Source organism: Salmo salar, chromosome 18, assembly GCF_965601325.2.
Source record: "Salmo salar chromosome 18, fSalSal1, whole genome shotgun sequence".
NCBI lineage: Eukaryota > Metazoa > Chordata > Actinopteri > Salmoniformes > Salmonidae > Salmo > Salmo salar.
Genome location: NC_138308.1, coordinates 83713223 through 83739536, shown reverse-complemented (window position 1 = coordinate 83739536; position 26314 = coordinate 83713223). Strand labels below are relative to the sequence as shown.

General features: G+C 41.3%; 1 protein-coding gene and 1 pseudogene across 2 annotated transcripts in view; both read left to right on the top strand.

The window, feature by feature from the left end:
• LOC106578032 (basement membrane-specific heparan sulfate proteoglycan core protein-like) overlaps positions 1 to 23657 on the top strand; it is a 138340-nt pseudogene extending 114683 nt beyond the window's left edge. The window contains exons 8-19 of the transcript XR_014381315.1: positions 18508 to 18532; positions 18621 to 18694; positions 18873 to 18923; positions 19031 to 19114; positions 19507 to 19569; positions 19696 to 19770; positions 20588 to 20650; positions 21679 to 21753; positions 22185 to 22247; positions 22556 to 22630; positions 22819 to 22881; positions 23465 to 23657. The product of XR_014381315.1 is annotated as a basement membrane-specific heparan sulfate proteoglycan core protein-like (transcript). The remainder of the gene's footprint in view (positions 1 to 18507; positions 18533 to 18620; positions 18695 to 18872; positions 18924 to 19030; positions 19115 to 19506; positions 19570 to 19695; positions 19771 to 20587; positions 20651 to 21678; positions 21754 to 22184; positions 22248 to 22555; positions 22631 to 22818; positions 22882 to 23464) is intronic.
• LOC106577825 (basement membrane-specific heparan sulfate proteoglycan core protein) lies at positions 584 to 17569 on the top strand. The gene is given in 21 exon segments (XM_082965447.1): positions 584 to 780; positions 4764 to 4808; positions 4957 to 5226; positions 5346 to 5627; positions 5975 to 6247; positions 6474 to 6758; positions 8186 to 8446; positions 8836 to 9120; positions 10548 to 10808; positions 11198 to 11482; positions 12602 to 12865; positions 13256 to 13540; positions 15164 to 15436; positions 15633 to 15820; positions 15858 to 15906; positions 15999 to 16057; positions 16059 to 16076; positions 16078 to 16321; positions 16415 to 16611; positions 16614 to 16698; positions 17249 to 17569. Coding segments are annotated over 21 exon segments (4218 nt in total). The 5' UTR covers positions 584 to 749; the 3' UTR covers positions 17527 to 17569.
• Positions 23658 to 26314: the final 2657 nt, after the last annotated feature.

Sequence of the window (26314 nt, the reverse complement as noted above, 5' to 3'; positions counted from 1 at the left end):
AAAATACACTTTCATATATTTAGAGGTAAATTGTTGAAAAAAATGGCAAAATGCTAAAATGTTTGGATTCATGTATTCAGCACAACAATGCAAATATGTGAATAAAAATTTAACTTAACACTTTATCCTGGAAACCCAGTTACAGCTTTGAAACACCTCCCATCTCTGGTCTGTGGTAATGAACTCCCCACAGCTATTCCTCTGATGTACACACTCACATACAGTACATACACTACACACAAACCACACACACACACACAAACCACACACACATGCACACAAACCACACATCTACACACAAACCACACACGTACACGTGCACAATTCGTAATCAATTAGACTGATCACATAAACAAACAAATTAAAACACAACCATAAATAACCCATCAAAGTCATACTGCCATATCTATCTATCTTTGCAACTGTAACACACTTCTCCACATTCTTATATCAAACCACAAGCTCTCAACTCATCTCACGTCTCTATTCTCGTTCCATCCTACTTTCTTCCAATAATGAGGAAGGAACCAGTGAGGCAATGTAGCAAACCATAAGCAGAAGTTTGTCAAAAAATAAACACGGCTTTAACTGCTACCCTTTTTTTCCCTGCAGTCTTTGTACATTCTGTAGAATTCTTCTCTCTCTATTTCTCTGTGTGTCGGTAAAGAGACATGAACTAATCGATCTGTCGTCATATAGGAGGTAGAGCAGTCAGAAGACTGTAGTTCAGAGATCATCGTCAGGACAGAATGGAACACACCTTGCTCTGTGTGTTACTCTGTAAGTACTGAGTTAGTGTGTTTGTGTATGAACACTAATTACCTGATGTAAATTAAGACAATTTCATGCTTTAGCTTTTTTAGGGGTGTTTTTATCTCTTATTGAGAAAACAGTGCAAATGCTTAGTAAATGGCACTGAAATGGGATTGCATAAAATATAGTGTAGGGCTACATATGCAGGATCTTAATTTGATCACACTTTTGTTGCTGAGAATTTTCCTGAACCACAGGAGATGCAGATGAGCTTTGTGATTTACATGAATTAACTGAAAACCCACCATATTAGATTAAAGATGCTCTTCAGAAATGTTCCGTCATATCCTGGTTGCTAAAACGCTTATATTTAGCCTAATTTCAGTTTTTGTGAGAAAAGAAGCAAGTATAATGTAGAGATTCATTGTACCAACTAAACCGCTTTGAAAATATATTTTCCATAAGCAGAAATGTTGTATTCTCAGCTGTTTGAAGCTGTTGTACCAAACCAAAAGTAAAATATACAAAAACTAAACTCAAAAACAGAAAGCATAGAAAAAGTGCACATAGAACAGATCTACCGCTTCTAATACAGCTTTAACAGTATTGCACTTTTCATGTAGCCTAATTTTGGCCTGCTAATAGCCTAACAACCAAATCAAGCAACATTTTTGACTCGTTTTTCAAGTTATGTTTATTTTGCTCTGAAAATATAGGTCAAATTAAGATCCTACACCTGTATGTGATGTGAGAGTGAGTGACCATTCTACATTGATGTTGAATCTCTGTGAGAACCTGAGCTAGTATAGCAGATGCCATGCAGACCCGGATAGTGGGGTGGTGTGGTGTGCATTTAACCAGGTCACCACTCAGGAACTAAAGAGTAGCGCTAACTCAGTGGTTGCAAAATGTGCTGTCAATGACAATGAATACAAAATGCAATATTTGTTGGATGTCTTCTAGTATCAAGTTGTGATTATTGTAAATGGTTGAGAGTTCCGTCTCTAACAGTTATAGTAAACTAATTTTGGTCTCTGTACTTTCTCTGTATCCAGAACGGCAGGTTGATGTTTATTTGGATGAATCTTTTGCCGGAGGCAGAATTGAGCAATATCCACTAGATGGGCCAGCAGCAAAGTCTTAATTGTCTACATATCAAAAAAATACATGAAAACAAAAATACACTTTTTATCCTAATTTGGGGTCTGGCATAAAGTTAGCAGTATGGTAAAAGTTAGGGTTAAGGTTAGGGTTAGGTTTAACATCAGATTTGATGACTTTGTGGCTGTGCCAGATAGTGACTACACTGCAGAGCTGCCTCCAGTACATGAGTCATCCTAATACATGCAAACCTGCTGCAGAACAAACCTGCTGCAGTCAATGACCATTTCAAGCTGCAGTCTGTAATTCACCCTGCCACTTGTTGTGGTATACGGCTGAGGAATGGTGCTAGAGTAATTCATTCATGTACTTTGTTTGTTTACACTGACATTGTTTAACAAACGTTGTCATAAAATAGCAGTTTATTTTGTGTTATGATGGGATAAGTCAGTGGCACTACCCTTATGGAAAAAACACATGAATTTCACATGTGATCTCATGTTATCACGTGATCTTTTGAGAAGTTACTGTGATAACAAAATTACAAGTTGATTGGATTTAGATAGCACTTTTCTACTAACTGAGTTACTCAAAGCGCTTTACATAGTAGGGGGAAACTCACCTCATCCACCAGCAATGTGTTGCACCCACCTGGGTGATGCAAAGCGACCATTTGTGTGTCAGAACGCTCACCACACATCAGCTATTAGGTGGAGAGGTGAAGAGTGATAAGTGCCTTCAGAAAGTATTCATACCCCTTGACTAATTCTCACATTTTGTTGTGTTACAGCCTGAATTCAAAATGTATTAAATTGATTACTTTTCTCACCCATCTACACACAATACCCATAATGACAAAGTGCAAACATTTTTAGAAATGTTTACAAATGTATTGAAAATTAAATACAGAAATATCTAGTTAACATAAGTATTCACACCCCTGAGTCATTACTTTATAGAATCACCTTTGACAGCGATTACAGCTGTGAGTCTTTCTGGGTAAGTCTCTAAGAGCTTTCCACTCCAGGACTGTGCAATATTTTTCCATTATTCTTTTTAAAATTATTCAAGCGCTGTAAATTGGTTGTTGATCATTACTAGAAAAACATTTGCTGGTCTTGCCATAGATTTTCAAGTAGATTTATTTCAAAACTGTAATTTGGCCAATTATTTAACTCCATTGTAGATTTGGCCTTGTGTTTTAGGTTATTGTCCAGCTGAAAGATTAATTAATCTCCCAGTGTCTGATGGAAAGCAAACAACCAGGTTTTCCTCTAGGATTTTGTCTGTGCTTATCTCTGTTTCTTTAAGATCCTGAAAACTCCCCAGTCCTTAACGTTTACAAGCATACCCATAGCATGATGCAGTCACCACTTGAAAATATGGAGAGTGGTAGTCATTATTAATGTTTTTTATTGGATTTACCCAAACCATAACACTTCGTATTCTGGACAAAAAGTGTATTGCTTTGCCACAGTAAATGCAATATTGTTGATCGATCCTCAGTTTTCTCCTATCATAGCCTTTAAATTCTATAACTGTTTTAAAGTCATCATTGGCCTCAACATAGTGAGGAAGGACACCTGTATCTTTGTAGTGACAGGGTAGGGAGGAGTTCAGTCCCAGGGCTGTGAGTTTTCTGGTGAGCTTAGAGAGCACCATGGTATTGAAGGCTGAACTGTAGTTGATGAACAGCGTCCTGACATATGCATTCCTCTTGTCCAGGTGGGTGAGGGCAGTGTGCAGTGAAACGGCGATTGTGTTGTCCGTGGATCTGTAGGGGCGGTAGGCGAATTGAAGACGGTCAAGTGTGTCAGAGAGGGAGGTGGTGATGTAGTCTTTGACAAGCCTCTCGAAGCACTTCATGATGATGGAAGTGAGTGCTATGGGTCGGTAGTCATTCAGTACAGTTACTTTCCCTTTCCTGGTCAAGGGGATAATGATGGACATCTTGAATAATAATTTCAGTATAAATAAACAAACACAGTGTAATCATGTATGACAAATTGTTCCAAATATGAAAGTTGAAAACATTGCGAATGCATGACGTTCCGGGGTCATCCTAACGACTAATTTCTGTTTGCAGGGCATCACCTGTGAAATGTCATCTGAAAAAAATCCACATGGAAAACTGAAGGGAGCGTTTGTAAATTCACTCTGGCTATCTACTCCGATTTCAGAGCACTCAATGTCTGAGTGTGCCAGAGCGCAGAATAACTGATGAATTTACGAATGCTCAACACTGTTGAATATGGCCAGTTTCAGTAAACATCGGCAAAAAAGCTTAAATAAGCAGCACATTTACAGTCACCAAAGCTCTCGATAACATGAAAACAGCTTAACCAACTCTGCTAGGGCAAGTAAAGTGGTCAGAGTGAGGTGTTCTCTCATTTATATCTGGAAGTAGCTAGAAAGCTATCTATCTTTAGCCAGTTAGCTTGGGTGCTTGACTACCGTTGTTAGGTCAGAACTCTCGGATACACCCTACTCCTGGCCAGAGAGTCCAGTGTGCGCCCTAAACGCTCTGAGAGCGAAACACTCTGAATTTACGAATGGACAATCTGACACTGCTCTGAATTTACCACTGCCCAGAGCGCACTCTGAGCGCTCTCTGGCACTCCAGAGTGAATTTACAAACGGACACGAAATATCATCACACGTGAAATGTTTCAAAACATTTCATTTCCCACTTGTGAAATCATTCGTTTTTTCCATAATGGGGCAATTAAAAGTGATACTCTTCAAGAATTAATGGATATGATTAATTGAAATGTGCAAACATTTAAATAGAAATCTCAGATTGCACCTTTAAAATAAAGTACAGGACAGATGTGGTAATCAGTACCATGAAAATGGCATGTTATTTTTTTCAAGCTAATATTGGTGCAATGTGACTTTCTTTGTTGTAGTGCTGAATACACACATCAACTCTGGACACTCTGAAGATGATGATGGTAGATATTTGTTCACTTCATCAAGCCTTCATCAAGTTTCATCCTATTTCTTTTATTTGTGATTTTTAAAGTTGATTTTGGCTGGACATATTTTTAGTTTTTGTTTCTCAAAATAACATGTGTATCATGCTGGTTTGATTTTGTGCAGGAGTGGCAAAGGCTGTTCTGACCATACACCCCAACAGCTCCCAGATATTCAGTGGAGAGTCTGTCACTCTCAGATGTGACATACAGGGGGGAGGAGTCACTGACTGGGAGTACACTTGGCACAAGAATGGTAATTCTGACTCCTCCAGTAAGAAGAATGAACATGAGGTCAGTGCTGCTAAGATTTCTGACAGTGGTGATTACAGATGTCTGGGTTCACATCAGAAGCAGGATTCTAAATGGAGTGATGCAGTCAGACTGACAGTGACACGTACGTCATCTTATCTCTCATTCACATCTGTGCCTCCATTCTTATAACCACTTGACATTGGGCACCATTTTAAGGATGCTGTTTAGTTGTTTTAAAATGTATGTTGTGTGTTTCTGCAGCTCTGCCCAAAGCTACACTGACTGCAGTACCAAACCCTGTGTTCGCTGGAGAGACAGTTACTCTGACGTGTTCAGTTGGGTCTGACAGTATCTGGAGCTATCAGTGGTACAAAGACAGGAATGATAATGTAGTGTCCCAGTCTGTCAGACACACTATAACAGAAGACACTCTCACCATCAGTGGATCAACAGTGAATGAGGGTCCCTACTGGTGTCAGGGAAAAAGAGAGTCCAGACCCACTTCTTCATCCATCAGTGACCCTGTCACTATCACTGTCAATGGTGAGTAGTGTCATACAGATAGACACTATTTACATTAAGTCAATCATGATCTGTGTGTCAGTATTCATAGTTATGATAGAAAAAGAAAGACTTGTATAAGTAAAGAAGTATGGTGATCATACTTTGGAAAGAGTTTTGCAATAACTACATTTAATCATGATAGAGAGATTCTATGTATGAATCAACTAACTACATTTAATCATGATAGAGCAGATTCTATGTATGAATCAACTAACTACATTTAATCATGATAGAGCAGATTCTATGTATGAATAAATTAACTACATTTAATCATGATAGAGCAGATTCTGTGTATGAATCAACTAACTTCATGTGTCTTTCTACAGCTCTGCCTGTGGCCTCAGTGAGTGTCTCTCCTCAGGGTCTCCTCTACTCTGGAGAGACTGTCAGTCTGCAGTGTGTCATACCAGACTACACATCCTGGACGTACCTCTGGTACAAAAACAGCCAACACCTTCCTGATGAGACCAGTAAAGTCATCGATATCACCATCCACATCACTCAGACTGGTCTGGTTGGTCAGTACAGATGTGAGGGGACGAGGACAGATCAGCCCCAGTGGTCACAACCCAGTGATGACATCACTATCATTGTCACTGGTGAGTTCACTTTTGATTCTCCATCACTAACAGGATGCTCCTAATTCTAAGTCAAACTTTTCTTTGCCTTTTGAAGAGTAATTTGAAATAGACACTCGTGTATCCAGTTTAGGTAATGTGTTCACTTCATCTGTTCCATCACTAACTGGGCTCTTCTCATTCTGAATGTGATATTCTTTCACGTCTTTAGGTTAGGTAATATCTAATCTGTGATGTGTTTTCACAGCTCTGCCCAAAGCTACACTGACTGTTAAACCCAACCCTGTGTTCCCTGGAGAGACAGTTACTCTGACGTGTTCAGTAGGGTCTGACAGTATCTGGAGCTATCAGTGGTACAAAGACAGGAATTATAATGTAGTGTCCCAGTCTGTCAGACACACTATAACAGGAGACACCCTCACCGTCAGTAGAGCTGCTGAGTCTGACCAGGGTCTCTACTGGTGTCAGGGAGAGATCCAGTCCAGATCCATATCATCAATCATCAGTGATCCTGTCACTATCACCCTGAATGGTGAGTTACTATGCTGTCTGTTTTGTTGTCATAGAGATGGACACTATTTATATCATATTATATATACACTGAGTGTACAAAACATGAGGAACATCTTCCTAATATGGAGTTGCACCCCCTTTTGCCCTCAGAACAGCCTAAATTCATTGGGGCATGGACTCTACAAGGTTTCCAAAGCGTTCCACAGGGATGCTGGCCCATGTTGACTCCAATGCTTCCCACAGTTGTGTCAAGTTGGCTGGATGTCCTTTGGGTGGTGCACCAATGTTGATGCATACGAGAAACTGTTGAGCGTGAAAACCCCGGCGGTGTTGCAGTTCTTGACTCAAACCGGTGCACCTGGAACCTACTACCAGACCCCGTTCAAAGACACTTAAATCTTTTGTCTTTCCCAGTCACACTCTGAATGACAAACACGCACAATCCACGTCTCAATTGTCTCAAGGTTTAAAAATCCTTCTTTAGCCTTTCTCCTCCCTTTCATCTACACTAATTGAAGTGGATTTAACAAGTGACATCAATAAAGGATCATAGCTTTCACCTGGTCAGTCTGTCATGGAAAGAGCAGGTGTTCCTAATGTTTTGTACACTCAGTGTATGTAGACATTGTCTGTGTGCAAATGTTCCCTCTAATTCCCTCTAATGTACTTCAGACAAGGAGGTGACTGAAAATGTGTTGTTTAATTCAAGAAACACCTCACAAAAATAAGATATATTATTATTACAATAACATTATTAGCGAATCCGACGCTCTGCCTATTGGCTACTTAGCTTATTCAAGACCGTCTCAAAGTACAACACTGCCCCTTTAAGACAAAGAAAATAGCTCTTTACCTGACTCCTTTTTCAAAGATGGCTAGAAATGCACACAGGTTGTGCTCTTGTAGGAAGCCACCACTCCCCCATTGTTGAATGGCTCAGATCCATATTTTATGTGGCGATGGCTATATGCATAATAGGCCTACTGCAGCTCTGATTGGTTATGGCGCACCAGTCTGTGTAGAGTATGGGCCTGAGTTGTGCTTGTCAGTGTAATACAATCCTACACCAGTGCGCTCTGCCTACAGGAAAATCTCTTGCACAGTTAGTTTTGCATACTATGGCTTGCATAGTTTGTGTTGTTTCGGTATGTTATATTGAAAGTGGCTAACATTGCGTTGATTCGATCCCAATCCTCACACTAAAGTGCAACGTTGATAGTGTTAACAAAATGGAAAATCAATCTCATGTTTCTCTGCTTGGGCTGATATTACTTATGCACATGGTACTTCCCCGGGCCCGCCTGCGCGCAGTTTATAGGGGACATTTCCAGTGTGTATGGAAATCCAAAATAAAAGTTACCATATTACCTACTAAAGTAAGACCCTACATTGGAAAGATTGGGGCTCTGACTACATTTGTCTTCATATTTAACTTTGTTTCCATAGCTCTACCCAGAGCCTCAGTGAGTATCTCTCCTCAGTTTGACCTCTACCCTGGAGATACTGTCACTCTGCAGTGTGACATATCAGACTACACAGACTGGACGTACTACTGGTTTATAGACAACCAACTGCTTCCCAGTCCGACCAGAAAAACCATCACCATCTCTCTCCCTGACCAGGCTGGTCAGTACAGGTGTGTTGGGACGAGGAGAGATCGGCCCCAGATGTCATATCACAGCTTTTCTCTCCCCATCATTGTCACTGGTGAGTACATATCTTTCCATAATTTATCTAAGGATGAAAAACAATCTTTGCTTGATTAACAATCTGATATGTCAGTCCTTATCCGCCCTGCTGATAAGGGTGGGTAGGTTGTACTCATGGATTGGACAGTTGATATAAATGAGTGTCAGAAGTCCTATCTCAGATTTTCTCTCCCCATCATCATCACTGGTGAGCTCACTGTTTGTCTTCAATCTGGACTTTGTAAATTCAGAGCCAATGAGGGTTAATCTAAATATAGATAAATACACTGTAAATTTTAACTGAATGGAGTCAACACACCCATATGTAAAATAGACTTTTATCACAACGTTACAGCAACAACTGAATTACCAGGAATGTATCCAGATGTTTCTGCTCTGTTTCTGCAGCTCTGCCCAAAGCTACACTGACTGTAAAACCCAACCCTGTGTTCCCTGGAGAGAAAGTTACTCTGACGTGTTCAGTAGGGTCTGACAGTATCTGGAGCTATCAGTGGTACAAAGACAGGAATTATAATGTAGTATCCCAGTCTGTCAGACACACTATAACAGGAGACACCCTCACCATCAGTAGAGCTGCTGAGTCTGACCAGGGTCTCTACTGGTGTCAGGGAGAGATCCAGTCCAGATCCATATCATCAATCATCAGTGATCCTGTCACTATCACCCTGAATGGTGAGTTACTATGCTGTCTGTTTTGTTGTCATAGAGATGGACACTATTTATATCATATTATATATACACTGAGTGTACAAAACATGAGGAACATCTTCCTAATATGGAGTTGCACCCCCTTTTGCCCTCAGAACAGCCTAAATTCATTGGGGCATGGACTCTACAAGGTTTCCAAAGCGTTCCACAGGGATGCTGGCCCATGTTGACTCCAATGCTTCCCACAGTTGTGTCAAGTTGGCTGGATGTCCTTTGGGTGGTGCACCAATGTTGATGCATACGAGAAACTGTTGAGCGTGAAAACCCCGGCGGTGTTGCAGTTCTTGACTCAAACCGGTGCACCTGGAACCTACTACCAGACCCCGTTCAAAGACACTTAAATCTTTTGTCTTTCCCAGTCACACTCTGAATGACAAACACACACAATCCACGTCTCAATTGTCTCAAGGTTTAAAAATCCTTCTTTAGCCTTTCTCCTCCCTTTCATCTACACTAATTGAAGTGGATTTAACAAGTGACATCAATAAAGGATCATAGCTTTCACCTGGTCAGTCTGTCATGGAAAGAGCAGGTGTTCCTAATGTTTTGTACACTCAGTGTATGTAGACATTGTCTGTGTGCAAATGTTCCCTCTAATTCCCTCTAATGTACTTCAGACAAGGAGGTGACTGAAAATGTGTTGTTTAATTCAAGAAACACCTCACAAAAATAAGATATATTATTATTACAATAACATTATTAGCGAATCCGACGCTCTGCCTATTGGCTACTTAGCTTATTCAAGACCGTCTCAAAGTACAACACTGCCCCTTTAAGACAAAGAAAATAGCTCTTTACCTGACTCCTTTTTCAAAGATGGCTAGAAATGCACACAGGTTGTGCTCTTGTAGGAAGCCACCACTCCCCCATTGTTGAATGGCTCAGATCCATATTTTATGTGGCGATGGCTATATGCATAATAGGCCTACTGCAGCTCTGATTGGTTATGGCGCACCAGTCTGTGTAGAGTATGGGCCTGAGTTGTGCTTGTCAGTGTAATACAATCCTACACCAGTGCGCTCTGCCTACAGGAAAATCTCTTGCACAGTTAGTTTTGCATACTATGGCTTGCATAGTTCGTGTTGTTTTGGTATGTTATATTGAAAGTGCCTAACATTGCGTTGATTCGATCCCAATCCTCACACTAAAGTGCAACGTTGATAGTGTTAACAAAATGGAAAATCAATCTCATGTTTCTCTGCTTGGGCTGATATTTCTTATGCACATGGTACTTCCCCGGGCCCGCCTGCGCGCAGTTTATAGGGGACATTTCCAGTGTGTATGGAAATCCAAAATAAAAGTTACCATATTACCTACTAAAGTAAGACCCTACATTGGAAAGATTGGGGCTCTGACTACATTTATCTTCATATTTAACTTTGTTTCCACAGCTCTACCCAGAGCCTCAGTGAGTATCTCTCCTCAGTTTGACCTCTACCCTGGAGATACTGTCACTCTGCAGTGTGACATATCAGACTACACAGACTGGACGTACTACTGGTTTATAGACAACCAACTGCTTCCCAGTCCGACCAGAAAAACCATCACCATCTCTCTCCCTGACCAGGCTGGTCAGTACCTGTGTGTTGGGATGAGGAGAGGTCGGCCCCAGAAGTCATATTACAGCTTTTCTATCCCCATCATTGTCACTGGTGAGTACATATCTTTCCATAATTTATCTAAGGATGAAAAACAATCTTTGCTTGATTAACAATCTGATATGTCAGTCCTTATCCGCCCTGCTGATAAGGGTGGGTAGGTTGTACTCATGGATTGGACAGTTGATATAAATGAGTGTCAGAAGTCCTATCTCAGATTTTCTCTCCCCATCATCATCACTGGTGAGCTCACTGTTTGTCTTCAATCTGGACTTTGTAAATTCAGAGCCAATGAGGGTTAATCTAAATATAGATAAATACACTGTAAATTTTAACTGAATGGAGTCAACACACCCATATGTAAAATAGACTTTTATCACAACGTTACAGCAACAACTGAATTACCAGGAATGTATCCAGATGTTTCTGCTCTGTTTCTGCAGCTCTGCCCAAAGCTACACTGACTGTAAAACCCAACCCTGTGTTCCCTGGAGAGAAAGTCACTCTGACGTGTTCAGTAGGGTCTGACAGTATCTGGAGCTATCAGTGGTACAAAGACAGGAATTATAATGTAGTATCCCAGTCTGTCAGACACACTATAACAGGAGACACCCTCACCATCAGTAGAGCTGCTGAGTCTGACCAGGGTCTCTACCAGTGTCAGGGAGAGATCCAGTCCAGATCCATATCATCAATCAACAGTGATCCAGTCACTGTCACCCTGAATGGTGAGTAACTTTGGTGGGCGATTAGAACTGTCTCGCAGTCGGCATTCCAATTAATCCCAAAGGTGTTCGATGGGGTAGAGGTCAGGGCTCTGTGCAGGCCAGTCAAGTTCTTCCACACTGATCTCGACAAGCCATTTATGTATGGACCTCGCTTTCTGTACCGGGGGCATTGTCATCCTAAAACAGGAAAGGGCCTTCCCCAAACTGTTGCCACAAAGTTTAAGCACAGAATTGTCTCGAATGTCATTGTATTCTGTAGCATTAAGATTTCCCTTCACTAGAATTAAGGGGCCTAGCCCAAACCATGAAAAACAGCCCCAGACAATTATTTCACTTCCACCAAACTTTACAGTTGGCACTATGCATTTGGGCGGGTAGCTTCCCCTGGCATCAGCCAAACCCAGATTTGACCGTTGGACATCACTCCAGAGAACGTGTTTCCACTGCTCCAGCGTCCAATGGCTGTGAGCTTTACACCACTCCAGCCGACGCTGGGCAATGAGCATGGTTATCTTAAGCTTGTGTGCAGCTTCTCGGCCATGGAAACCCATATCATGAAGCTCCTGAGAAACATTTATTCTGCTGAGTTTGCTTCTAGAGGCAGTTTGGAACGCAATTGTTAGTGTTTCAACCGAGGACAGACCATTTTAACGCGCTCCACACTTCAGCACTCTGCAGTCCTGTTCTGTGCGCTTGTGTGGCCTACCACATTGTAGCTGAGCCGTTGTTGCTTTTAGACGTTTCCACTTCACAATAAGAGCACTTACAGTTGACCGGATTAGCTCTAGCATGGCAGAAATTTGACAAACTGACTTTGTTAGAAAGGTGGCATCCTATGACGGTGTCACGTTGAAAGTCACTGAGCTTTTCAGTAAGGCCATTCTACTGCCAGTGTTTGTCTATGGAGATTGCATGGCTGTGTGCTTGATTTTATACACGTCAGCAACGGGTGTGGCTGAAATAGCCGAATCCACTAATTTGAAAGGGTGTTCACATACTTTTGCATATATAGTTTATATGTCTAAGTTAATAGTTACCGTACTACTTACTGAAGTCAGATCACACTTTGGAAAGATTGTTGCTCTGACTGCATTTGTCTTTATATAACTGTTTCCACAGCTCTGCCTTCGGCCTCACTGAAGATAGTCACTCCACAGGGTCTCCTCTACCCTGGAGAGACAGTCACTCTGCAGTGTGACATATCAGACTACACAGACTGGACGTACCGCTGGTTCAGATACAGTGAAGAGCTTCCCATTCAGACCAGAAAAACCATCACCATCTCTCTCCCTGACCAGGCTGGTCAGTACAGGTGTGTTGGGAGGAGGAGAGATCGGCCCCAGAAGTCAAATCACAGCTTTTCTCTCCCCATCATCATCACTGGTGAGTACATATCTTTCCATAATTTATCTAAGGATGAAAAACAATCTTTGCTTGATTAACAATCTGATATGTCAGTCCTTACCCGCCCTGCTGATAAGGGTGGGTCGGTTGTACTCATGGATTGGACAGTTTATATAAATGAGTGTCAGAAGTCCTATCTCAGATTTTCTCTCCCCATCATCATCACTGGTGAGCTCACTGTTTGTCTTCATTCTGGTCTTTGTAAATTCAGAGCCAATGAGGGTTAATCTAAATATAGATAAATACACTGTACAGTCAAACTGAACGGAGTCAACATACCCATATGTAAAATAGACTTTTATCACAATGTTACAGCAACAACTGAATTACCAGGCATTTATCCAGATGTTTTCTGCTCTGTTTCTTCAGCTCTGCCCAAAACTACTCTGACTGTAAAGCCAAACCCTGCATACCCTGGAGAGACAGTTACTCTGACATGTTCAGTAGGGTCTGACAGTAGCTGGAGCTATAAGTGGTACAAAGACAGGAATGATAATGTAGTATCCCAGTCTGGTTACAGTAACATTGGAGTCTCTCACACCATCAGTAGAGCTGGTGTGTCTGACCAGGGTCTCTACTGGTGTGAAGGGAGCAGAGTGTCTAGACCCACATCTTCACTGCCAAGTAATCCTGTCACTTTCACTGTAAAAGGTAAATGACTTTGTTCTGTTGTCTATTTTGTCATACAGATAGACTCTGTTGTTGAGTCAATCATGTTTAATTTATCAAGCAAGATGTTGATTCCTGCCCATGTCTCCTTACTTAATAAAGGGTTATATTTTGTGCCTACAACTCAGTGCAATGATTTAGAGTTACAGTAAGGTAGACATGTTAAAGCTTTTTAGAAAGCCTAATCGTGGTATTTCAACTGAACATGTAGGCTGCTCACCTGCACATACTCCTTTTAGAAGAAATACTTATTTTGTACCTCCAGCCAATCACAATCACTCTCTTCTATGAAGGCTGATGCAAAACAGCTCCATGCATTCCATGCTTTTCTTACCTCTTGTTCTGAGCACCTGAGATGTACTATGCAACCTGCCACACGTCAAATCAATTCGGATTTTGTGTAAGGATAATGTTCTATACACTGGTGCAAAAACTTGACGTATCCAGTCGCGGCTGACTTTTTGTAAGCGAACCACTCAATTTCGTCCCTACGTTATATTGGCATCGAACACGTCACCCTTCGTAGGAGAGGGGGTGACCGCGACAATGTATTGTTAAAATGAGATGCTGCCTGGATCTTTAATTTAAAGATGCTTGCTGCCTTTTGTCTCAACGTAGACTTTGATATGAAGCCATTTTAGTGATTATTGTCATTTTGCTATTCATTGCAAATGTTTGTAGGCCTAGGTAGCCACATTGTATCATAGCATAGCCCCATGTTTTTTTGATATTTATATCTTTAAATTAACCAGTGATATCAAGCCACACCCGGCCAGTGATTACAGACACCTGTGTGTGTGTCCTTTGACACTATATAAACTAGTGAACCACAGTGTTTATCATTATACCCTGATGAAGACAGCTTGTCTGTTGAAACGTTGGTTATTAGGTTATTACATCTGAGCTCCTAGAGTGTGCGGCTAACCTTTTCTTTTTCAAGTGTTCTACTCCGCTATCCAGCACCTCGTCTAAACAGGTGTGAGTTCCTTTCCCTGCCAGTCAATCATGTAGATATTTTCTGTGTGTCTGTTGGCTATTCTGCCTCACTGAATTTGTCAGTTATCCATTAAGAGGACATATCATGCAGCAGATCAGATCCATGTGTCGTAGGGTGTAGACCAAAACGCAGTGGGAAAATGTATACACAAACACTGTATACAAAACAAACGAACTTGAGTCTCGTCAGGCATAACGCAAAACAAGAAACAATCTCCCACAAAATCCCATGACAAACACATACCTATTTATAGGACCTTCAATCAGAGGCAACGATAGACAGCTGCCTCCAACTGAAGGCCCCAACACCAATTAACTAAACATAGAAATACAAACGACTAGACTGAACATAGAACTAAACTAACATAGAACAATAACCAAAACCCTGGACTAATAAATCAAATACCCCTCTACGTAAACAACCACCCCGAACCATATAAACCAAATACCCCCTCTACATGAACACATATACAAACACACCCTGAACCACATAAAACAAAACCCGCCTGCCACGTCCTGACCAAACTACAATAACAAAATAACCCCTATTACTGGTCAGGACGTGACACCATGTTTTCCAGATACATCACAACCTTTTCTTGATTCCAACAGATAGGCGTCCGACGGCTACGCTGAGTTCTGACAAAGAGAACATATTCACAGGAGACAGTGTGACACTGAGCTGTACTGTAGAGTCTCCTGGATGGACGTTTTACTGGTACAGACACAGACCAGACTCTACACCAGTAACCACAACCTCTGGATACTCCTACACACTCAGCTGGGTCAGTGTCTCTGATGGAGGACAGTACTGGTGCAGAGCTGGGAGAGGAGACCCAGTCTACTACACCCTGTACAGTGACCCAGTCCAGATAAACATTACTGGTGAGCCTAAAACAGTTTTATGGTAAATGGTTGTTATTGTATATGGACAGAAAGTAATCTAGGGTATAATATTTTGTCTGCTTCTTGTATCACAACAATTATCGCTAACTTGAAGCTATATTCATGAGTAGATAAATAAATACATTTAAAATTGTGCAACTGTTTTTTGAGTTATGTCTGTGTTGTGTCTGTGCAGAGAGACCTGTTGCTGTTCTGATCCTCCAACCCAACTGGACCCAGATATTCATTAGAGAGACTGTTACTATGAGATGTGACATACAGGGAGGAGGAGACACTGACTGGGACTACAGATGGTATAAGAATAGTCAGTTATTGAGCCCCTCTAACACAAAGCCTGAGTACAGAATCAGTCCTGTCCTACAGGTCTAACAGTGATTCATATACCTGTGAGGGTGTAAAGGGAAACATGTTCTCCAAGAACAGTGAAGCTGTACAACTGACTGTGTCTGGTAAGTCTATCTAATCATGTAAAATGGCGTTACTAGACTCATTGCTAAGACTGAAAGTTAAAACTGAAACATGTCCTCTGATCTGATCACAGATCAACCCCAACCTGTCCTGAGTATCTCTCCTCAGTGGCTGAACCCTGGGTCCTCGGTGATGTCTGAGCTGTGGGGTTAAAGACCTGTCTACAGACTGGAGGTTCTCCTGGTACAGGACTGTTCCCTACAGAGCTGGGTTACCCTCCCTATCAGACAAGTCTTAGCTCTCTACAGCCCCTATCTGACAATGTGACTAGTGAAGACTCCTACACTCTGATCCCTGCTGGTGCTACTCCCACAGGAGGATATGTGTGTAGAGCTGGGAGAGGAGACCCAGTCTATGATACACTCTACAGTCAACCTCAGTGTCTCTGGTCAGGAGGTAACTAACTGCATTGAAACTGTATTGAATTATATTTAAGTCACCCTCATGTATATATAACTATAGGTTTGACTCTGTCTCTCTTTCTTTCAGATCTGCAGCCTTCAGTGTCTCTTACAGTAAATCCCAACACAACTCAACACTTTACATCAAAGTCTCTCTCACTGAGCTGTGAGGAGAAGGGGAACTCTACTGGATGGAGACTGATGAGATACACGGAGAGACAGCAGTGACAGTCAGGGTGTGTCTCTAACTGGGGATCAGTAACAGGGTCTACATGTACCATCAGCAACACATGGACACATGGTCCAGTGGAGTGTTCTGGTGTGAGTCTGGATCAGGAGAGTACAGTAATGCTGTCAACATCACAGTAAATGGTATGTCTATTGTACAACACTCAGTAACATTTTTACATGTTGTAGCAACCCGTACAGACAGCTGTGTGTTATAAGGTATGCTATTGGTTTGTTGTGTTGGACTTACCAGTACCCAGTATTTGCGGGGTCCGACATGCCAGTCAACCTGCTATCTGCCAACCACGGGAATGCCTGGAATGATCCAGTGCCGGGCATCCTTGTGGTTTGTGGAGCGGCGGGAGGGTTTGGCAGGGGTGTGGAACACCGCAACTTGTTCACTCTCTTAAGTTTTGCCTTAACAAGAGATGGTCACTGTTGTTATATACTGTGATCCTTGATTTATTTGGCGTGGGCTACGTTCAAACAGTAGCCTGTGTTGAGTTGGGTTAATAAACCGGGAATTCGTCAACTGAATCCTCTGTCTGGACATTTGTTAATTTATGATCTAGCCAGGTCATTCAATTCTTTAACTGAATTATTGCATATCATAAAATACAAGCTCATAAGATGTTGATGTATTGTGAGTGATGACTCCAGATTTACAGTATTATTGATATATTATGTTACACAGATGGTGATGTGATCCTGGAGAGTCCTGTCCATCCCGTGACTGAAGGAGACTCTGTGACTCTGACCTGTACATTTAGATATCAGGAAACAAATCCTAACCCCAAGACTGATTTCTACAAAGATGGAGTACTCATCAAGAATGAGACCACAGGAGAGATGACCATCCCTACAGTATCCAAGTCAGATGAAGGATTCTATAAGTGTAAATCTGGTGAAGGAGAATCACCAGAGAGCTGGGTGACAGTAAGAGGTGAGAAAACATTTATGATCACAAGTTAGTTACCTTTTTATTATCTGTGTGAAAATACATGTGCTTTAAGTGTTGACGTTAATAAAGTTTGGGATTTACGCTCCCCTCGAAAATATGATCTCTCAACTAAATGGTCAAAAGACTGGTCCAGCCCGCATTCTGTTCATGCTCTCTACTCTAAACCTATATAACCTCTCAGAGTCTGTGCTGTTCTCTCTCCAGTCTCTCCAGTCTCAGATACATACAGGAATTGAACTACTTTATTTATTTTCCACCTCAGAGTCTGATGGTGTTGTGCTGTTCTCTCTCCAGTCTCTCCAGTCTCAGATACATACAGGAATTGAACTACTTTATTTATGTTCCACCTCAGAGTCTGATGGTGTTGTGCTGTTCTCTCTCCAGTCTCTCCAGTCTCAGATACATACAGGAATTGAACTACTTTATTTATGTTCTACCTCAGAGTCTGATGGTGTTGTGCTGTTCTCTCTCCAGTCTCTCCAGTCTCAGATACATACAGGAATTGAACTACTTTATTTATTTTCTACCTCAGAGACTGATGGTGTTGTGCTGTTCTCTCTCCAGTCTCTCCAGTCTCAGATACATACAGGAATTGAACTACTTTATTTATTCACCTCAGAGTCTGATGGTGTTGTGCTGTTCTCTCTCCAGTCTCTCCAGTCTCAGATACATACAGGAATTGAACTACTTTATTTATGTTCTACCTCAGAGTCTGACGGTGTTGTGCTGTTCTCTCTCCAGTCTCTCCAGTCTCAGATTCTCTCCAGTCGTATCTCCTGGATCCTCTACATCAGTCCTAGTAGGAGTGGTTGTGGGTCTGGTTGTTGCTGGTGTTCTACTGGTCCTGCTGTGGAGATATCAAAACAGAAAACGTGAGACTTTTGTCATTTCTCATTTAATGGAAAATGTATTCTTACGTTTGGAACAAAAATGTCAAAATAAAAATAGGTAAAGAAAGTTCAGTACATAAAACAATGTGTTTGTCATTACAGGTTCCTGTTTCAACAGAATATTCTGGTGAGTACACCTGTCTCTCAACTATATTGATACATACAGTATAACATCTTCTCTGTGCTTCTTATGCTGAGTATCTCTCTCCATGTAGGCCCCCTCAGCCCCAGAGTACCAACCAGGACCCCCAACAGGACCAAGGATCTGGGTATACACATCAGCAGCATGGTCAGTCTCTCATCCCAAACCTCTACCACTCCTCTCTCTGTAACCTCCTACACTGACTCATCAACATGTATCTTTCTGAATAGACTGGAATTTAAACGGAACTGACCCCAAGCCTGATAACAACATGTCCCTAGGCAACCATCCTAACTAACCTGCCTCTCTCTTCTTTGACCAACAGGTGACACTAACATCTACGATACGATCAATCCCTCAGACAACAATGATAATGGTAGTGTAATGTAATGTTTTCAGTATGAATGTGTAGTAGTCTGCTGCTCTTCATTTAATATGACATGTAGTTTGACTAAGTGGAGGTGTTTGTGTATTATGTCTCAGATGCTGCTGGTGCTTCTGCTGCTGGACCAAGTCATGTGACTTACGCCCAGATTCAACTGAAAAAGTTGGACAAGAAAAAGAAAGGTGACTCAACTGTGACATACATTTATTTCTAAAAATGTGCAGTGTGTCCAAGAAGAGTTAAAATGCGCGGCGTGGGACAAAAATCTATATTGTGATAAATGTACTGAATTCATTTAACTAATATTACTTGTTGGAAGGTTGTAGCCATCTGTTGTCCAATTAACAATCATCCATATTAGCAAAGCTATTTCATTTTAAACTTCACACTTCTCTAGTATACGCTAATTATCGTAATGAACCATATCAGCAAAATTCCCAAGATAAGTGGTCGGTATGGTTGGTGTCGCTCATATTCGGTTTATCATCCCAGCTGTAGTATAAAATGACATATACTGTATATATAAAAAAATAAACCAATTGACAAATTCTCTGCTCTTCTTCCTCGTCTTCAGAAAGGCTAGCTGATCCAGCTAAACATCCAGTCTACTCTGTGGTGAAAACAGGGAAAGCCACAGGTAAGACCCATTCTGCAAGTTGGCAGTCATTCAAATCAAAATGTCGCAATTTTGTAGTTTCAGATGAAGCGGCAGAATATGCAATAAACTAATTTCATTTGTTGACTGAAAATGTCCCATTGTCAGAAGCAGCTGGACCTGTTGATGTGACCTATGCTGAGGTGGACCTCAAAAACAGGGCCAAAGCCAAGAAGAAGAGAGGTAATATTGTTGAATAGCTGTATATGTAAGGGATAACCAACGAGGGGCTATGCATTCTATGGAAAATGATGCATGACGTGAAAGGTTGTTCTTTATAAATAATGCAACTCCGTATAAGGTAGCAGGAAAACAAATGCACTAACCTTCCACAGAGATGCATTATTTTCCAGAGAACGCATAGAGCCCTGAGTTGATTATTTCGCTTGTACCACGGCTATAATTTAACACAGTAAAAATGTGTTCATTTACTGGTATAAATGTATTCAAGATCCAATGAAGTAGCTAGCTAGCAAGTTACTAGATAGCTATAGTAGTTGCCTTGGTAACCAAACAGACTTGCTAGCTTAGCTAATAAACCATCCTCCTAGCTTGTAATTATGAAAATCAAATTCAACAATGCCAATGATGTTATTAATTCGACGTTTGCTTTCAACAGCAGCTTAAACATAGGACATAGCCATTGAATATTGCAGTGCATTATTTAGGTAATAAGGCCCGAGGAGGTGTGGTATATGGCCAATATACCACGGCTAAGGGCTGTTTTTAAGCATGACGCAAACCCCTGAGGTGCCTTATTGCTATTATAAACTGGTTACCAATGTAATTAGAGCAATGTTACTTCACGTCTGTGGTATACGGTCTGATATACTACGGCTGTCAGGCATTCAGGGGTCGAACCACCCAGTTTATAAAACAAAATAATGTACACTCTAGAATGCCCTTCAAGCCAATCAGAAATGAGTATTCAACAATGCCATGGTATAATGTTCTGTATAACTGTAAATGTTTTCTGATATTTTATTATCACCCCCTATAGAAACAGCAACCCCACCTGAGGCAGATTCAGTCTATTCTCAAGTAAAGCCACGCACAGCCCCCGGTAAGACTAAGGACTCGATTCAATCCATATTGCGGAAGTTCAGTGCTAAAGCGCAATTGAAATGTTAATTTTGCTATAGCGCTGAACTTCCATGATACGGATTGAATCAAGCCCTTAATCACAATCTTTTGAAAGGATATGGAACTAATACTTAGATATACTCTAATATCAGAGCATGTCCTAACAAACTGGTGAGAAAACATTTATGATCACATGTTACCTTTTTATGATCGGTGTGATGAATTTGGGATTATAGTGTTTTTACATACGTTTGCATTAGCAAATATTATCTTGCATCTAAATTGTAAAAAGATATGATAATCGCGCCGAAGGGGAGGGCTGCCGTTTTACAGGCTCCTAACCAACTGTGCTATTTTGTGTTTTTTCACATTGTTTGTAACTTATTTTGTACATAATGTTGCTGCTACCGTCTCTTATGAAGAGTTTTTCTTTAATGAGTCCAACGTGAAGGACATACTCCATTCCAGACTATCCTACTTACAGGACAATAAAAACTGTAATATCTTATGTTTCACCGAGTAGTGGCTGAATGACGACACGGATCATTTACAGTTGGCTGGGTTTTCTGTGCATCGGCAGGGCAGAACAGCTACGTCTGTAAAGATGAGGGTGGGGGAGTGTGTGTCTTTGTGAATAACAGCTGGTGAGCGATGTCTAATATCTAGGAAGTCTAGATCACCTTTAATCCACACACAGAGACACATAGAAACTCTCCCTCCCCCTCCATTTGGCAAATCTGTCAACTCTATTTCTTTAATGGCATTGTTGGTTAAGGCCTTGTAAGTAAGCATTTCACGGTAAGGTCTACACTTGTATTCGGCGCATGTGACAAATACGATTTGATTTCGAGATGAAGGCTGGATTGGAATCTCTCAAATTCACTACTATACTCTACACCTATATAACCTCTCTCTGAGATATGATGGTGTTGTGATGTTTTGGATGAAGAGACAGAATATGCGATAAGCTAATTCCTTGGTTTGTTGACTGGAAATGTCCATTGTCAGCAGCAGCTGGACCTGTTGATGTGACCTATGCTGAGGTTGACCTTCAAAAGAAGAACAAAACCAAGAAGAAGAGAGGTAAGACAGGACAGCCCTCCATCCATATTCCCTTAATCAGAACCTCACACCTCTTTGACCTCATAGTGAATAAATGTATATATTATTCTGGATATAAGAATAGAAGTAAGACTGGACATCCCTCCCCCTCCCAACCATCATAATCTTCACTAACCTCGTACAACCATCTGGAAAGTCTTGAAAGTTTATGTTCTGTTTCTCTACATGGTAATACAAGGTTAAATCCTCACACCTCTTTGACCCCGTGTTGAATAACTGTATATTTTTCTGTACATTATTCTGTATGTACCTCGATATTATTCTGGATGTTATTCTGTATATAACTATATATTACTCAAGATATTTTTCTGTATTTAACTGTATATTATCCAGTATATAACGCTATATTCTGTATATTGCTGTATACTATTCTGATGTTTATCCTCCTACAGAAACACCAACACCACCAGAGACAGATTCTGTCTATTCTCTAGTGAAGCCGTACACTGACCCCGGTAAGACTAAATCAGCAATCTATTATACGGGTATGAAACTACACTATACAGTATCTCTCATATTAGAGTATATCTAAGTATCTCCTAACAAACTGGTGAGAAAATGTTTCTGATCACGTTACGTTTTTATCATCCATGTGATGAATTTTCAATTATAGTGTTGATGTTAACATACGTTTGGATTTGCACTCTCAAAGCAAATATTATTTTGCTACTAAATTGTCTGAAGATACAGGCCGGCCAATTGGAAAGCAGAATATGCATTAAGCTAATTCATTCATTTGTTGACTGGAAATGTCCATTGTCAGCAGCAGCTGGACCTGTTGATGTGACCTATGCTGAGGTTGACCTCCAAAAGAAGACCAAAGCCAAGAAGAAGAGAGGTAAGACTGCACATCCCTCCCTATATTTTCCCCTTATCAGAACCTCATCTCTCTTTGACCCCATATTGAATACATTGATATTATTATGATATTAGTCTGGGTATTAGTCTGGGTATTATTTTGTTTATGATTCTGGATATTATTGTGGATATAACTATTATATTATGCTGATGTTTATCCTCCTACAGAAACAGCAACCCCACCAGAGGCGGATTCAGTCTATTCTCGATTGAAGCCACGCTCATGCCCCGGTAAGAATTATAGCCATTTGTTATTGATTCTAAAATTAAATATATATGGAACTAATGTGCTGATATCAAATTATAATGTATCTATTTAAACTATATCTCTGTTTTATTCTTGGGAGATTGTTTTACTGCATGCAGGTCCTTGAGGGATAAATAACTTTCTGTGGTGATATGTTACAGGTCCTTGAGGGAGATGGAGGGATAAATAACTTTGTGTGGTGATATGTTACAGGTCCTTGAGGGAGATGGAGGGATAAATAACTTTGCGTGGTGATATGTTACAGGTCCTCGAGGGAGATGGAGGGATAAATAACTTTGTGTGGTGATATGTTACAGGCCCTTGAGGGATAAATAACTTTGTGTGGTGATATGTCACAGGTCCTTGAGGGAGATGGAGGGATAAATAACTTTGTGTGGTGATATGTTACAGGTCCTTGAGGGAGATGGAGGGATAAATAACTTTGCGTGGTGATATGTTACAGGTCCTTGAGGGAGATGGAGGGATAAATAACTTTGTGTGGTGATATGTCACAGGTCCTTGAGGGAGATGGAGGGATAAATAACTTTGTGTGGTGATATGTTACAGGACCTTGAAGGAGATGGAGGGACACATAATCAGAGGAGGAGCAGGAGAAACCTGGGAATATGGATTATTCACACATGTTTGCACACACACACGCAAGCACACCCACACACCCATGCAAGCGCACACACACACACACACACACACACACACACACACACACACACACACACACACACACACACACACACACACACACAGGATTTATATATATATATATGATTTAATATTGGTTCAATTGGGAATTACTGTAACAGCTTTTTTTTAAATGATATGGTGTAATGATGATGGATCTTATCTGCAGCTACAGTAATTGTATGTGTATTGAATTGTTTGGTTGTAAATGTACTGAAATGTATTATCATTGGTTTGTTACTTCTGTCACTCGGCCAAAAGTATCTGGACACACCTTCAAATTAGTGGAGTTGGCTATTACAGCCACACCCCTTGCTGACGGGTGTGTATAAAATCAGTCATGCAATCCCCACAGACAAACACTGGCAGTAGAATGGCCGGTACTGATGAACTCAGTCACTTTTAACATGAGAGAGAATAAAGGAGACAGCATCGGTCAAAATCGTGATTTATGACCCTATGTCGGGCTGGGTCGTACATGCCCAAATAAGGGCATTCGGTCTGGACATCCTGGTGGGAAGGTGTCACGTGGTTAGGGTCATATAGTTTTATCCTGTTCTGTCTCGTGTTAGAGTGTGTGTTATATCTATATTGTATCTCTTTGAAGTTGTCATGATGATTGATGTGTAGGGCCCTCATTGAACTGGGGGGGTTGTGTTTGAACATTTCAAAGAGGATGACCCCACACCCCCCTATTTTATTGCTCTTAGGGTTGTTGTCTATGAATTAGGAATGTCCGGGGGGTTATGTGTTGGAGGCAGACGTCTTATAAATACGCCCCAGACACACATGCGGCCCCAGAACACTAAACAAGATTTTAAAAATAAACATGGATTTTGGTAAAGCAGTGATGACCGTAACAACGGAAGCAGGACCTCGGTTGAAACATAGAGAAAAGACCCAGTATAAAGCAACAATATACAACGCGCCAAAAAAGCGGTTTCTATGTGTGTGTAGAACCCAAATACCGCCCGCAACTGCACTGAAAGATCAAGTGATGATGTCTAATGGACAGCACTGGGGGTATCAGTTTGATTACCCAGCCCGTAGAGTGAAACTCTATACTGTAGCCGAAGGTGGAGAATATACAGACCAGACTTTAGGAGTGGACTATGGGGCTGAAGACTGGGCGGTTTTTCGCAAGGTTTTGTGTCCCGAACTGAGAGTTATCACCAAGGGGTATAGCTTGTTCACGGGCTACGAGACCCGTTGGGAAGGTACCCCAGACTCCTCAGGAAGAGTATTTCACAGGGTGAAAATACAGAGAAAGAATGGACTTCCATGTGGCTGCGTGGAGTTCTATATCAGCAATGAGGAAACATGCAACCAAAACATTCGTGATGGTGGCCTGACTGGGGATTTCAGGTTGCGCATGCTTATTCCTTTTAAAAGTTGGGATCTAATGGAATTGAGCATGTTAGAGTTGTTGGACGTTCTTTTTGCACAGAGCCAACAGTGGCAGAGCATTGTTCGGCTAAGGAAGTGCATAATATATACGAATCCTGAGGATTATGATTCAAAGCAATCCCAAGAAGGGTCATCCTCAGAAGGGTCAGCCCCCGAAGAAAACTAAGTACGCTGCTGCGTTAACCACGCCCTGACCCCACCCAAAGGCCTGGTTCTACAATAAAAGGAGGTCCCTTAAAGCCTCCACTTCTTCATTTCAGCATATACCATGGATATTCCTACAACATACCTGGACTCTGATACGTCATGGGGGCCAGACCCTAAGGACTGTATGCCTTGCAGCCAAACATTCTACTCCCCCCAGCCAAGACCCTCGACACCCCCTACATGTCCACAGCCTGAGGATGTGTTTGATGGGGTGGTCAGTACTATTTTTGTGGACACCATCAAGGCCTCTGTAGCCACACTTTTAAACGTGGTGATTGGAGAGTATATACGTGAAAAATGCATCGGTTGTGAGATCAATCACCCCAGCCAGCGCCGCCATCCGTGTTTATACGAGCCCCCAAAATACTACTTCTTCAACCATTTTGAGGAGCTGGTGAAAAGACTGTGGTCCTGCAGGTTTATACCTACGCTGGTCAGAGCCCTGGAGTCTATGGGTCTTGTGCCTTCGATTCCCAGAGTTTACGGGGTAACCGAGGCTTTCCTACATGAACTGAAGGAGGCGATCTACATCCACGAGAAACTCAAAGAAATCCGACACACCCTGGTGGACGACAACAAATACCGGGAAGCTGTGGTGGAGGACGTGATGACTTTCTGGCTCAACAAAACCCCAGAGACCGAGTGACAATACCTATTGGTTATTTAGATGTAAAGCAATGGGGAACTATATACATACGGTGTTAGAGAGAATAAATACGTTTTTTCTTTTGAGAGAACTTACAAATGTGATGCATCAAATTATTGAAAATAAAGTGAACAATGTATCATTCTACACAACCCATAATACCTTGGCTAATGTAGAGCGTGTGCTAAAAATGGAGCAAATCATGAACCATGTACGACATACGGGCGAGAGTATGCAATGGACACAACTGGTCTCCCGTCTTGTGGATGATTCTGAAGAACTAGAAACAAACTTGTCTAAGATTTTACTTAATTTGTTTGAAACACCGTTTAATTGTAACATGTATCACATTTGTTGTTTATATACTTATATAGCTGATGTGTGTGTTTTAAAAATTCAGCAACAAAAGCCTGTAAATCTAAACCAAATATACAGGGTGTTGCATGCTGGGATCATTG